This window comes from Natator depressus, chromosome 4 (assembly GCF_965152275.1).
Source record: "Natator depressus isolate rNatDep1 chromosome 4, rNatDep2.hap1, whole genome shotgun sequence".
Taxonomy (NCBI): Eukaryota; Metazoa; Chordata; order Testudines; family Cheloniidae; genus Natator; species Natator depressus.
Window position 1 is genome coordinate 54836292 of NC_134237.1, and position 16032 is coordinate 54852323.

The following is a 16032-nucleotide window of genomic DNA, read 5'->3' on the forward strand; positions in this document are numbered from 1 at the left end:
AAACAAACAATGATAAAAACAGAAAATGATCATTTTCATTTAAAGGGATTTTAACTGTCATTCACTTCCTGGTCCTTGACTGCAGGAAAGAATTTAGTTATTGACACATTGGATGGTCCATCTACAGTTGTCCAGTCTCCTCTCTCAGGTAATGACTACTTCCAGATGTTTCACAGGGAGAAGCAATAAACCCTGAAGTGGATAGCTATAATATAACCTGTCTATATGGCAAGTTTCTTCCAAAATCCTATTAAGTTTATGCCTTGGAGCATAAGGACCTTTTTTTTAAAATCCTATTTAACATAACTGTGGATGTTCTCCTTGTCTGTATAATTGTCTAAACTTTGTTTTAATCCTGCAATGTTCTTGGTCTGAAATGACTTCCTGTGGCAATGGGTTATAAAGTTCCAGGCCCTGATCCTGAAATGACTTTTGCATCAGTTAACCTGACGCATGCTAGTTAGTCCCATTGGCTTCAATGGATCTACTCACTTAAACTTTAGCATGTGCATGTTTGCAGAACTGGTCCCAGTTAGGTGGGGGTTAAAATATTTCCTTTTCATCAGTTTTAAATTTGTTTAAGACCGTAGACACACCCAACCAGAGGGGGCACTCATGAGAGGTGGATGCCAAACCCATTACACCATGCTAGTTTTGGTATGATCCCTCCCCTAACGATGTTGACTTTACTTACACTGGGGCCACTCTTAATGAGCACTTCAACAAAAGTTACTTCTTGAACCAACTCCTGTGTATTATTTAAACTAAGTTGAGACTAGCCTCTCTGCCTGTGTGCTCTAGGACTAGCTGTTCCAGGAAAAATAATTCAAGGTATCAAATTTCTTCTCTATCTTGTTCTAATGTGAAAATTGACCAGTTTATATACAGATCTTTGAAGTCACCCATTTATTATCATATTACACTTAGCTGCTGCTTTGCTATTCCTCAATGTTGTGCATTCAGTATCCATTGTCTAATCAGGAGGCTAATATATTTCTATTCTTATGGCATGGGATTTTTACAGATTCCACAGTATGGTCCTCTTAACACAGAATCTTTAGTTGGGTATAATTCTACTTATCCATGTTTTCTGAATAGTTTATACCCATGTAATTCAGATTCTTGTTGGTTTTTTTGTTATTCCACAGCGATTCAGCCATGTTTACTATGTCCACTGTGTCAAGGTGCACTTCAATTGCCAGGCAATCGAGTTCACCCCTACTTTTGCTTTAAGATTCTTGTATTGTTATAAAGACACTTTGTCAAGGTTCCTTCCCCACTCTGAACTCTAGGGTACAGATGAGGGGACCAACATGAAAACCTCCTAAGCTTACTTTTACCAGCTTAGGTTAAAACTTCCCCAAGGTACAAACTATTTTACCTTATGCCCTTGGACTTTATCGCTGCCACCACCAAACATTTAACAGGTATATAATTGGGAAAGAGCCCATTTGGAAACGTCTTTCCCCCCAAAATCCTCCCTTACCTTACACCCCCTTTCCTGGGGAAGGTTTGATAAAACTCCTCACCAATTTGCATAGGTGAACACAGACCCAAACCCTTGGATCTTAAGAACAATGAAAAAGCATTCAGATTCTTAAAAGAAGAATGTTAACAGAAGAAAAAGTAAAAAGAATCACCTCTGTAAAATCAGGATGGTAAATACCTTACAGGGTAATCCGATTCAAAACATAGAGAATCCCTCTAGGCAAAACCTTAAGTTTCAAAAAGACACAAAAACAGGAATCTACATTCCATTCAGCACCGCTTATTTTCTCAGCCATTTAAAGAAATCAGAATCTAACGCATATCTAGCTAGATTACTTACTAAGTTCTAAGATTCCATTCCTGTTCTGTTCCTGGCAAAAGCATCACACAGACAGAGAGAGACTTTGTTTCTCCCTCTCTCCAGCTTTTGAAAGTATCTTGTCTCCTCATTGGTCATTTTGGTCAGGTGCCAGCGAGCTTATCCTAGCTTCTTAACCCTTTACAGGTGAAAGGGTTTTTCCTCTGGCCAGGAGGGATTTTAAAGATGTTTACCCTTCCCTTTATATTTATGACACACTTATACTTATTTTTGGCCATATGCTTATTCTTAAATCCTTATGTGGATACCCAGTTGCTCTTCTGGAGCATAACTTTGTGATCTTAACCAATCCCTCTGCAAGTAGTGTTGGAAGTGGAGCAGGAAGCTGCGTACTAGTATGTGCATGCTCCATAGATACGGGAGTGGCCGGAAGCTGGGTGACTGAAGCCTGCAGCAGTGTTCTGAGGTGAATTTCATCCATACTTACCTATGAGGGGAAATTGAAAAAACTGAGATTTTCTTCCCAGATTATCACTCTCCCTTATGTTACATTTTGACACTTCAAAATAAGTACATAATATTTTTTTAAATTAGGAAAATAAATTCCTGTTGTATATTAAACCCAGACAGGGAAGGGCTCAAAAACTGTCGTCTTGCTTTTTTATTCTTAATTTTTTTTTTCCTTCAGAAATCCTCTTTGTTCCACCCTTATGCTGGTCAACATCACTTTCCACAGTTGTAGCACCAGTTTAAATCATGATGCAATAGCAGAAATGAGTCCTGAGTTCCTGGGAGCAGGCTTGATAGGCCTTCCAAAGGCCCAAGCGTAAGGACTGAAACTTTGGGTTATGAATTATGATTTTTGTCCCATCCCAGGTGAATAAAAACTAATTTTAGTTTATATTTCTGTACTGAATCTATTTTAGGTTTTTCTATGGGTATGATTATTGAATCCAAATGTCATACAACTATTAAACATAAAAATGTGTGCCCTAAATGACAATATTCTCTCAGCCTCCCTTGTTTACAAAAGGCACCTGTGGGTATTTTTCCTTCCTGCCTTTCACTTCCTTGCCAACAGTTGCAAGTTGGCAGTGGAAAGGGGTCCTTCTTGGATAAAGTCTTTATCCAAAAGATAGGTATAAATCTAAACACTGTCAGCGTTAGAATCAGCCCAATACCCTGCAGCCAAATGCTCTATAGCTGGAGTCAAGACACCAGAAGTGCTCTGCTCCTTGCAATGTTGTATTCTGGTCCAAACTCATTAGCATGACATACTTAACAGAAAGCTATCAAAACTGATTTTTTAAGAAATGAAAAGGGAAAAAAAGATGCCATAAACAAACAGCTACATGTCACTAACAGAAATCAAAACTCAGAATCCCTAATTAAAAATGGAAGTCTGAAAAAAGATGAACATCTATAATTCTAGAAGTGGGTAAAGGTACTGTGCCTCAAGGCTATGCTGCTGTAAGAAACAAAATTAAGAAAAGGCTCCTAGATTTTGATGACAGTGTGACAGGACTGCAATAGATTAATGCCTTGAACAATCCTGTCTGCCATCCTGCTCTACTAAACATAAAACAGGAGACACAAATCTCTCAACACACTTATATAAAAAAAATGCTGGATTTTGATGGAATCCTGTCTGAGCAGATGGTGCAGATGGACAAACAAATCCATTCCATTACAGACTTCATTTTTTGTCATTCTTTTGTTCTGGAAACCATGGGCTCTGGAGATGGCATACAATCTTGGCTGCAGCCAGGGATTTAGCCTGAATTTATAGTAGACTCAGTGGGTGTGGCTAGTGGCAACAGTTTGTGTAGGAGTCTCTCCTCTTTATCCTATCTGCCAGAGTAAGATAAAGTAGTTCCAGAGAAATGACAGGACACTGAAAAGCTACGAAATCTCCAACAAGAGAAAGTATACTGTGCCTCTGAATAACAGCTTCAGTTTTTGTTTTACCTTATTACTTCTATTTAATTTTTCTTTTGGTTTTATTTCTCAGTTTTTTTGTTTGTATTTTATGTCTATGTACTTTTTGTTTTTGGAATTTTTTTTTATTTTTTAAATAGAGAGGGTTAAGGAAACATTTTATATTGTGGTAAAATAAATCTGTGCCTCAGCTTACCCCAATTTGTCATCAGCTTACTCCATCACCAAAGAAAACTCATGTCATTCTGGTAGGGTGACAGTGACTTCATCAAACATATATTCTCTATCCCCCTCACCAGCCACACATGCATTTTGGATTCATCTTGATTTTGTCCTCCCTGATGCACCACATTGTCACCAGAGGCCTACTCAGAAGAGAATATATATCAAGCCCCAATGTCAACAGAAAATATTTTCCAAACCCTTATACTGTAAGTCTGATCATTTGAATGTATCTGTAAACCAGAGACTGCCAAAGTGAGCATGTGAGACTGAATGTGGCCCATACGATCCTTGTATGCCCTCACCTCTAATAGGGTGGTGTGACCAGTGAAGGCCACAGTTCCCACCATGTAATGGTCCATTTTGACCTGTGATATCACACTGTGTTGAGTGCTGATATTTGCAGTCTGCAGGCCTCACCTCTATATCATGGATAAGGGGGCTGTAATTTGCTCCAGTTTATTTTACTTGTTGATTCATTTATAAAATCTCATCTCTTACAATTGACTGAGGGTGTAACAATATTGTTGGGTTTTTTTTTTTAAAACCCCACCAAGTTAGTTAATCAATACTAATCCCTAGTAGATACACGTCACCCTGCAAACCAGGAGTAAACTTAACACAACATCCCTATACCCACCCACTTAAAATAAAGAGAAAATTGATGGGCTTTTACTTCATATTGATATGCAGACTCTGTTAGAACAGAGGAGGAATGAATGACAGAGTTGAGGGCCCTCCACTCAGAACACTTTGTCACCAACCTGCAGAGGTTTAAATCTGGGAACACTTTGTTCAAGTACATTTCAGTTGATCTCACTCATTATGGTGAAATGGGGGGAAAATACAGGCTTACAGATACAAGTTACCTGAGACATAAAGGCTTTTAAAGATCACTATCAAAACTTTGAATCGCATCTGGATGCAGAAAGGCCTCACACACACATTGAGCAGAAAGGGTGTCAGAGTGAGACCTTGTGGGACCCTCCATGAGACCAGCCTCAGGGCAGGTTAGTTCATAGTGACACTAGAAGAAGGATGGGCCAACTTTTTGGCCTGAGGGCCACATCAGGGTGTGAAACTGTATGGAGGGCCAGGTAGGGAAGGCTGTGCCTCCCCAAACAGCCTGGCCCCGCCCCCTATCCACCCCCTCCCACTTCCCGACCCCTGACGGCCCCCCTCAGAACCTCCAGCCATCCAACCCTGCCCTGCTCCTTGTCCCCTGACCGGCCCCTCCCAGGACCCCCACCCCTAACCGCCCCCCAGGACCCCACCCCCTATCTAAGCCCCACTGTTTCCCGTCCCCTGCCCGCCCCAGAACCTCCGCCCCATCCAACCACCCCCTTCTCCCTGTCCCTTATCCAATCCCCCCTCCCGGCCCCCTTACCATGCCACTCAGAGCAGAATGTCTGGCAGCTGCACCGCCGGCTGGAGCCAGACATGCTGCCGCACTGCCCTGCAGGAGCGGGAGCGCACAGCCCCGCCGTCCAGAGCGCTGCCCATGCGGCGGTTTTGCTGCGGGGGAGTGGAGGACAGCAGCGGAGGGGCTGGGGACTAGCCATCCGGGCCAGGACCTCAAGGACTGGGTAGGACAGTCCCGCGGGCCAGATGTGGCCCCCAGGCCATAGTTTGCCCACCTCTGCACTAGAGGGTGGTGTTGAGTAACCACTAAAGTAATTTTATATCTAAGTGGCCCTTGGTTGGGCAGTATGTGGACACTTCTCATGTGTAAACATATTAGAGAAAGCAGTGATGTAACCAAGTCTTCTGCAAAATGTTGCCAGCGCTGGAGAAGAGCGTGTGCATACAGTGGTGGTGGTAGGGTTAATCATATTTATAAAAATTTTAATTCAGGGTTTGTTTTTAGTTTTATTCCTAACCCACCACACAGCAATATAAATACTTGTCTCAATGGTTATGACCAAGAATTTAAATATATTCCTTACATACATAAATCCTTTACTGTACTGGTTACTGATTTGTTCTGAAAGCATTTTAAGACAATATAACCTATATAAACCTTGCAACTCTCAGTTGTGATACCGTCACAAGCTAGAGTCTGTATCATAAAGGTGCACACAGCTAGCTAGTGTCGCAGGAGGTAAAGATAAGTTGTAATTTCTATTACAGTTTTGCTTTTATGGATTTATAAATACATTGTTTTAACTGATATTGGGATAAAACTGGCATACTAGTTGGCAAAGTAATTGCAATTTTTCTGCTCATGAATAGCTTGACTTGGTTAAGCACTGTTTCTCAATATGTAGTAGAACAACTAAAAATAATTTTTGGTGCTGTCAGATTATTTTGAGGACTCTGCTTTACCTAATTAATTCCTTGGTATTTTTTGTTGAAGACAAATTTTGAAAAATGGCTATTGGACAGTTTAATGTTTTTATCCGTGTTACAGAGAAGTTTTCATAAAATCACCACCACATTATTGCATAAATACTATATGATCTGTATATTTGTCCGATTGTTGTAAGAGGGCTTTACTGTATGAAGACAGAGATAATTCAAGGAGAGGTTGATTACCCATAGGCAGGAAAGAGTAGAATGGCTTCAAATAGCCATCCAGCAACCAACAATTAAGAGACAGTGCAAGAACCAATCATTCACGTTGATGTCATACCTCTGACCCTCTGCTAAACTCACCAGAAAAGCTTGTCAAGACAGGGGTCCCATCAAGTAAACAAAAGAGAACCTAAAGGCCCTGGAAACTGAAACAGAGGACTTCTCAGAGGGATTAAAAGTGACGCTTTCTAGGGAAGGGAGAGTTGTTTGCAGGAGACAGTAAAGAGAGGCCTGCCTAGGGTTTCTAACACAGGATGACAAGCCTCTAGGTAAGACAGACCTGTGTATAGGCTGTTTATTGTTTTAAAAAACCCTTTTTCCCCCTTATGTTATGCTTTGTTCTTACCAAGATTAAACAATATTTTGGTTTGAGAAGGCTGTCTGGTCACTGTATTTACCACTGGTCACGGACTCCCAAAGAACTACAGGTACTGAATCTAGTCAGACCTGCCAGGTACGCACAATCGATACACAGGGCACTGTAGCCCAGAACCCTGTCTAAGAGTGGGAGAATTGCTTGGTTCCACGTCAGGAGAGGTAAAGGCACAAGGTCTGAGACCTGATGTGGTGCACTCAGAGACTGGAGAGGAAAGAGAGGTGCAGCTAGCCCTGTATCCATGACAAGTGTAAATCAAGATGACTCCACTGAAGTCAATAGTTGCTCTGGTGTAAGTGAGATCAGAATCTGGCCCAGTGTTCTAAAATGTTTTAACGTAACAAATGCTGTAACACAGGGGTGAGCAAACTTTTTGGCATTGGGTTTTGGAAATTTTATGGTGGGCCGGTTAGGGGAGGCTGTGCCTTCCCAAACAGCCAGGCATGGGCCGGCCGCCACCCTGCTTCTCGCCCCCGATGCCCCTCCCCGGGACTCCTGCTCCATCCAACCCCCCCGTTTCTTGACGACCCCCCAGGGACCCCTGCTCCATCCACCCCCCATCCCCTGACCACTCCTGGAGCCCCCACCCGGGACCCCTGCCCCATCCAACCCCTCCTCTCATCCTGACTGCCCCCGCGGGAACCCTGCCCCATCCAACCACCCCTTCTCCCTGACCACCCCCAGAACCCCTGCCCCTGACTGCCCCCTGCCACCCCATCCAACCCCCCCTCCTTCCTGACTGCCCCCCCCGGGATCCCTGCCCCCATTCAACCCCCCTGTTCCCTGCTCTCTGACCACCCTGACCCCTATCCACACCCCCGCCCCCTGACCATCCCTGCCCTCTATCCAACCCTCCCTCCCCCGCTCCCTGCCCCCTTACTGCTTGCCTGGAGCACTGGTGGCTGGCAGCTCTACAGCTGCGCCTCCTGGCTGGAGCCAGCCACGTTACTGTGCAGCACAGAGCACCGGGTCAGGCCGCGGCTCTGCAGCTGCGCTGCTCCAGGAGTTTGCAGCCCTGCTGCCCAGAGCACTGTGCCAGCAGTGCAATGAGCTGAGGCTGCGGGGGAGGGGGAACAGTGGGGGAGGGGCCGGGAGCTAGCCTCCTGGGCCAGGAGCTCAGGGGCCGGGCAGGAGGGTCCCACGGGCTGGATGTGGCCCGCGGGTTGTAGTTTGCCAACCTCTGCTGTAACAAATCATGCCTAAAAGCCCACTATTTCCCTGTGTATTTTAAAGATATTTATCTGTGCTAATAACTATAAACAACAAATTTAGCCACTAACAAAAAATTGTACTGCTATTATAACAGATCAAGTATGCCAATGAAGGAAACTCAACAGTTCTGATCAGTAACTTTATATAGAGACTGGATAAGCCAAAGCCCATCTTCACTTCACCATCCGGTGTCCATGCATTGAAGTACACATTATGGTAAGCAAGAACCATCACACCACATTCTTTAACCCCTGCAGCACTTTACTGCCTCTCCATTAAGTTTCTTTGTTGAATTTGTTCATTTTTGCCAGTTTAACATGGACATTTAACCTTCAGGTAGGTTAGGCTTGAAATATAAGTTGTGTATAAATAAATAATAAAAACATTATTTACAAAAACGTATTACAGTGAAAACAGTTATTGTTTTGGTTTTGAACATTCCCCTGAAATGCCTGCAAACTTTACAGCATTGTAGGAGAGCCAGAAGGTGAAACTGACCAGTCTGTTTTCATTGCCCAAGTTATACCAACTCCAAAAGGCAAACAAATTGAAATTTTAAAATCTAAAACTTTTTGTACTTTCATTTTTAATAAGATGTTATTAGTAACACAGGTACGGAAATGAGATATTTTTTTTTAATTATGTGATTTTTAACCAGATAGATTTTTTTCTATATATTTTTGCTCACTAAGCCAGTCTCTTCATTGTCATGAACACTGCCCTTACCTTCATGTGTGATTTGAGATTGTCCTTGCGTGCACAACGAAATGGACAGAGTGGGCACTGATGACTTTTTAAACCTGTATGAATCACCATGTGTCGTTTCCAGTAACTCTTCCTCTTTATAACCAACCCACAGATTGGACACTGAAAAGGTTTTCCTCCTTCTTCTTCTGGGGCTTGGTGGAGGGAGAAAAGAAAAAGAGAAGGTCCTTTACAGCCACTGGTAGAATACTTTCCCCTCATAAACATACCAAAATATCATTTTACAACTTTAGATTTTCATCTGCAAAGACAGACATAGTACTGGTTAAACACCAACGCCCAACAAAGGTTTCAGTTCCTCTCCTTCCATATTCAAACCTCCCTAATCTAGTTATGCTCCCCTTGAAAGCTGTAATTTAAGATTCATTTATCAAGTTAAAAGTCTCAAAAACTCATTGGATAGCCAATAGGCGATGCTACTCTTCCTCACCTGGCCCTATACTTCTCACAAACATCATTCGGTAGCCAAATTTCCTATCCGCTGCCAACTTGATCAGGGAAAAAATGCTTAACTCTTGATTTTAAAAGTGGTTAATTCCAGTATTTGATGGATAATGAAAAAATAAGATATTAAATACAGAATAATTCACACTTCTTAACCATAAACCATGCTGGCGTCATAAACCGGACACGCTCAAGGCCAATACTGAGTGTTTTCAGAATCCCTGCTGTTGAACTGGTTTACTTATGGCTCAAGCAGATGCTGCTGCTGCTTCAGTCATCAGGTGATTTTAGGGTCATGGGATTTTTTTTATTCTTCTATCCTGTTTCTCTGGTTGTCAGAGCATTAAACCTACTGCCTTTTTCTAGACATTTGGATGCTATTTTGCACAGTATCATCCATTGTAGGAGGGAATGGCAACCAAGGCCCAGGAAATTTACCTACTAAGTATGGAATAATCACCATGCTAAGGAGAAGGAGATTCTTTGACTTGACACAATTAAACATTCTGACATCTCACTACAAATGTCTCTGCCCATTACAAGGAAGTCTGTAGTGTTGTCATTGAACTAGAAGACTATTTTTGTGATTGCTAAAAGGCAGTTTGATTATTTCCGAAAATCCAGAAGTCAGTAGTGTCTATCCTGTTATTTGGAATTATTTCCAGACTATTTCAGTTCATTATCTAACGTATTCATCAGCTATTTTCTACCTGCAAGAATTCATGAAATTTAACATTTCCTGTGATTGGAAACCAACTAATAAAACCTCCAGAATGATTTTGTAATGTGTTTCAGGATAATTCCTACTAGCTGGTAGGAGACAAAAATATAATTTGTCTGATTACATAGTCCTTCTGACCTAATCAACAAGCCTGAGAAAAAGAGTACATTTTCAATATGTGTTTTGCAGCTTCAGAAAACTTCATGAGTAGAATTTCTATCACATTCAATATATTATTAAATTGCTCCATCATTGCATCTCTGAAAAATCTGCAGAAACCAACACTATAATTGCTAGTGTTTCACTTTTTTCATGTCTTTCCTTATTTCTTTATAAAATGTAAGAGAAACTACAGAAATATATATTAGTAGCATTTTTTATTCATCAAGTAATTTCTTTCTATCATGTCTCCTTTTGAGTAACTGGTTATCATCAGAAGGGAATCAGAAATAAATGTAGCAAGTTCTGTCACCTATTTTCTAACCCATTAATAATAGGTCTATAAACAAGGTGGCTTACCAGCAATTTTGCACATTACTTTAGGCCAAACCCAGAACTGGAGTGAGCGAGTACAACTCCGTTGATAACAATGAGAATTCCTAATATACAGGAATTGTGTAATCCACCACAAAAATGCAGCCATTTCTGGGCTGGAACACAAGAGTTGCTTATAACACTACACAATGTTTTAGCATAAGAAACAAAGAATACTGGGCCTGCGTTGCCTCTCACTTATACTGACGTAACATCAGGAACAACTCCAATTAATTCTATGGAGCTACATGACTGTAAAACTGATGTGAGAGGAGAATCAGACTCACTGAATCCAACTGAAAATCAGGAAGAATATTGTAGGTGTTCCAGGCAAAGTGTTATTGCTCAAATGGGAATGTGATCCAGGCATAGGGACTAACACTCATTCTTGCAAAAGTGGCATGGGATCTTAAACAGGGAGTCAGGACCAATGTTCCCTCTAATTTTTCCCATCCATGTGCGGAATGAATTTTGTTATGTGCACTAATATGGAGTTGATGTGTAGCAGGGGTGGGGCCGAGAGTTTCGGAGTGTGGGGGGGGCTCAGGGCTAGGGCAGAAGGTTGGAGTCCAGGGGGTGAGGGCTCCGACTGGGGGTGCGGGCTCTGGGGTGGGGCTGGGATGAGAGGTTTGGGGTGCAGGCTTCCCCAGGGGTGCAGCAGGGAGAGAGGACTCCCCCCAGCCCTCTCTTCCCACAGCAGTCCCAGGACTGTGGGGGTGGGGAGGAAGAGGCGTCTCCCCCCAGCGCAGCAGCCCCGGGGCTTGGCAGGGGAAAGGCGTCTGGCCTCGCCGCAGCAGCCCTGCAGCTGGGAGGGAGAGGTGTCTCGCCGCGGCCCCGCACGCCCCAAGCTCCCCCACCACCACCCTCCACCTCACCCCACACCTCCACATACCCCCTATTTCCCACCTCACCACACTACCATCTTCCAGGCGCACCTGTGGCCACACCCCTGAGAGCAGTGTGCACTGCGCGGCTCTGCTAATTAAGTGCACGTCCCTTGGTAGCCTCCTGCATGGCCGCGCATGCATGCACTTTAGAGGGAACATAGGTCAGGACTTCATTTTACATTTCATCCAAAAGACAGCAATACCAACTCTAAAATGTTTCATAACACCACTGGTACAGTGATTTAGTGGGTGCCATTTCAGTCTCTTCGTGCACCACCTTGAGATTTACTGGGCATCTCCCATCCAAGTAATGATCAGGCCTAACTAAGGTTAGCATGTGAGATCTGACAAGACCACAATCTGATGTGCTATTGCTCCTTATATACTAAAAAAAGTTTATGAACTCAGAGCTTACTTCATGCAGTAGGCCTGTTAAGCATATTTCCCCCTTTACTGCCTCCTTATTTTTTCCAATATCTAAAAAGTTGATCTCAGTGACCATTGGCTATACGGATATCTTCATTGCTGATGAAAGAAGCTGACTCATAATAACTGGAAGCAGACTTTCTTCAGCTATAAAATATATGGGAAAATCTGCCAATCAGTGCCTTCAGGGAAAATATGTTTATTTTACTGGCAACACAAGCATGTCCTTAAGAGAAGACCCACACAAACAGACAAAACTTTAGAAAATGAAATATTATATTATGCTTTCAGTGCCATAAAAACGTGGCTGCAAAAAGAATTACTGCCATAAAACCATGGCTGCAAAAAAGAATCAAAGGAATGTGTGACATTTATTTTCATAGCAAATATACATGATCAAGTGCCCAACTCAGTATTTTAGAGGAGTACTGTAATGTCTACTGCTCAAAAGTCACACAACAGTGACCTCTTTCTGCAAGCTGTATGTCTCTACAGCAGAAAGAATGATTACAGAGAACCAAATTCCTTCAAAATCCAAATACCCTACCTCATTGCTTTTCTTGGTCCCTTATTTTCATTTGGTCAATTCCTTTCCAGTCAAAAACTAATGAGCATGTCAGAAAGGGAGCTAGAATTCAACAAAAATCTTTGTTATTAATCTATTGTGATAAAGTTTGTTTGGATGCCAACTGAGGTTGGTGAAGGCCCAGTACATATAAACTGATCATATTTTTTATATATAAAGCAAAGGGAAATGATTGTTTCATGGTTACCAAGGCCCTGAGGTAACATGCTCCCATTACTGCCTTTCAGCATTCCTGTGTCTTAAGCAGAGTAGACGCTAGAGATTTCACTGCATCACAGCCAGTTTATGAATTGCCAGCACTGCATATATACTTAGATGCACTCCTCTTTTCCAAGGTGTACAGATAAAAATTCACAATTCGTTAGCCAAACATATAGAAGTTGGATTTTACTACAATAAAAAAGTTTCTCTTCTGCATTACTCTTCCGTATCAAGTAACTAATCATGTGAATGCCTTTTGCACATGCAGTAAATAAGCAGATAATATTAACATTTTTGGAATGGTGTAGTATAGTAAATATAACTGAATCCTTGCTATTCCCTCTCTTCAAGGGCTTGTCTATGTGAGAAAGTTATACCGGTATAACATTAAAGGTGTGAATTTAAATGAATACATTTACACTAGTATAACTCCATATGTGGACAGTCTTATTCCTGTATAAGAGGTTTTTTCCAATTTAATGTAAACCCCTTCCAAAGCAACGTAAGCTTACCTGAAAAAAACCCAGTTTATGCAGGAATAAAAGTGCCCACAAAACTATATCAGTTTAACTATACTGCTAAAACTGCGCGATGTAGACAATCCTTAACAAACTAACACCCAAACCTTTTATCTTGTGAAGGCTTTTGACCAGCTTCCTCATCCTAATTATCAGAATTTCATTGTTAGCAAGATAACACCTAAATTCCATGGAGATGTCCGTGGAAATATGAACATTTGATGCATGCAATTTTTTAAAAAAGAAATGTCAGTATGTATAAAAGAAAATATTTCTTATTTTGATAATTGAAATAATATAATTACTCACATTCTTTCCTGATTTCTTTTGTTAATAGTACTGTTTGCAATAGGCCTATATCTTAGAATGCTGACAGAACTAAGGGAGGAAGAGGGAGGGGGTGGGCCAAGAAGTATAAAGCGGGTTTTGTTGAGCAGAATTAGGAAAAAGCAGTTCATATTCTTCTATTTTTCATGATAAAGAATTGTGAAAGAATGAACATGAGAGATTTGTTTGTACTTCTGCAGAAAATTTTAATGAAAAGTGGCAACACAATAATATACTCTGGTAAATTAGGACAGGGTAGTAAGCTATTATACAAAAGTCCATTTGTGACACAGACAGCAGGAGGGAAAATTCTCCCTTGTCCAATATTTCAAAAGCACTGGTTTTGTACATGTTCACTGATACCATAAGCTCCCTGACAGGGATTCTTTGATCTTCCCCATTAAATATTTCTTGTGTGGACCTATTCTGAACTTGGTGAGGAAAAAATACATTTGTATGGAATAAAAAAAAAATGTATTGAACTGTACACTCATTACTTTTCAAATATGGAAACATTTGTGAAGGTTTGATCTTCAAATGGTAGTTCAAAAGCTATCCTATTGTTTATTTTGTTCTTATTTTCATAATAGGTGGAAACAATACAAACCAGACCAGAGAATAAGAGTTAAATAAATCTAGAGCAAAACAAACATGCCTTACTTGACGGTTAAGATAAGTGTCCATACCTGTATTAGTGGGCTTAGAAATTCTTCCTTTAGGGACTGGAAGTAGCAATAATTCCAAAGACTGTGGTGGAGTTACTTTCTCTTGCTTCATCTCTGAAAGCTGCAGGGGATCCGCTGCAAGTAGTGACTTTTTCTTCTCAGCCAACAGGCTGCCCGCAGCCCTTGCAGCCACCTCCTTGAGTAGGGCAGCTGAAGAGGTCATTGAGGCCAGGGAAAGGAAAGAACTAGCTGGAGGTGGGTGGTCCTGCCCAGGAGTCATGCTTCTTTCACTAACTTTCTTTGATAAAGCCGCTAAGGTTGAGCTGGCAGACTGAGAACTAAAAGGTGAAGAAAAGGATTCAAATCTTATAGTATCTTCAGTCCTTGAAAGTGATTGGTCCTGAAGAACTGCATTGGCTGCGGCTTTCAATTTCAGGATAGCTGAATCTGGGGACAAACCACAGGTGGTGGCTGAGTTTGGCAACCATTTACCTTGATTCCATATAAACCGATTACTTGCATTGTATTGATCATTTTGTTCCTGTTTCTCAGCAAGCTTTCTGGCAAGAACACTTAGCTGCTGGGCATGATGAGAAGGTGGAGAAAAGGAGAGATTTGAACCAACATTTACAGGGGACTCGACCTTGCCATTGACTGTAACAGCAGTGTCCAGCTTGAGAGAACCGGCCTCCAGAAGCCTTCTCAGGTTACTGCTCAGTGGCTTATTTGGGCCAGGAGGTTCATCTTCACACAAAGAGGACACATCAGGAGAAAGGTGTTCTTTGCTCTGTAATGTGTCTCTTAAAGCCTCATTGTCAATAGCTACCAGCTCCAGCGTGTTGCTGCTAGGAGTTGCACTTCCCAGAGAAGTATCCGGGGAAGTGGACTGTGCCTGGATTCTATCCTCAAGAGATAACTTAAAGTTTTCCTGGACTTCTCCATATGATGCTTCTGATGGGGTCTCTGAAGAGTTTCCAAACCAGTGTTCTTCTTCACTAAGTTCACCTTCCACTTCCTCCTGTCTAGTACCATCTGTGGGATACCAAGAACCACAAGTTTATTTCCAAAATATTAATGTGTCCTTAATGCTAAGTGTGTGAAGCTCTCTTAATACCTCCAGTTCTTGTCTCACCCCAACAAGATTCTAATGAATGCTAGGGACAATTGCATCAGGGTGAGCCCTAAAGCTGGACCATTTTGAACAGTTACTAAACATTTGTCTCGAGTGCTTTCATTTGGCTTCTGGACTAGTCAGAAGAGGTGGCTTTCAGGAAAAAAAGAATGAAAGAGTGGAATAATAAAAGGAAATAGTGGAATAAAAATGAAAGCTTGATGGACTTGTTATCAGTAAGTCCCTAAAAACTTGCTAAGTCAGTGTAACTGTATAATTGTAGTAAGGTATTTGCATGACCAGAGCATGGGCATCATTTATAGATGGCTATTATTTAAACCAACATGGTCTGCTAATTTCTCACAATGTTATAATTTCAGTGGTGTAAAAGCAGTGACGTATTTGACCCACTGAATACTATATACGGTACCTAAAACTCTGTAAGCTTAGTGCAGAGATGTCTTCAAAAGGCAGACCAGGTGTTGAATCACTTATATTAATAGTAGTTGCCTACAGTTATTTTAATCTTAGTCCAATCTGCACTGCGCCCTATTTTTGAAAAAATGAAAATTTGTTGCTGTAATACATGTTTCTTTTCTGAATAGCTGGGAGTAATAACACTTGAACTGCAAGCTAATGTATTGATCTTGCCAGCTATTTAGCGAGGAAACTAACATACAACAAATTTTCTTGCAGTGGAGACATGCTTTAACAAAAA

The 16032-nt window shown here is 41.6% G+C and overlaps 1 protein-coding gene across 1 annotated transcript in view; it reads right to left on the reverse strand.

The window, feature by feature from the left end:
- The window catches only part of ZNF827 (zinc finger protein 827), a 137263-nt gene that overhangs the window by 98034 nt on the left and 23197 nt on the right, over positions 1 to 16032 (reverse strand). Inside the window, exons 2-3 of the mRNA XM_074950947.1 lie at positions 14225 to 15235; positions 8856 to 9028 (exon numbers count right to left, since the gene is read on the reverse strand). Coding sequence (XP_074807048.1) covers positions 8856 to 9028; positions 14225 to 15235 — 1184 coding nt within the window. The remainder of the gene's footprint in view (positions 1 to 8855; positions 9029 to 14224; positions 15236 to 16032) is intronic.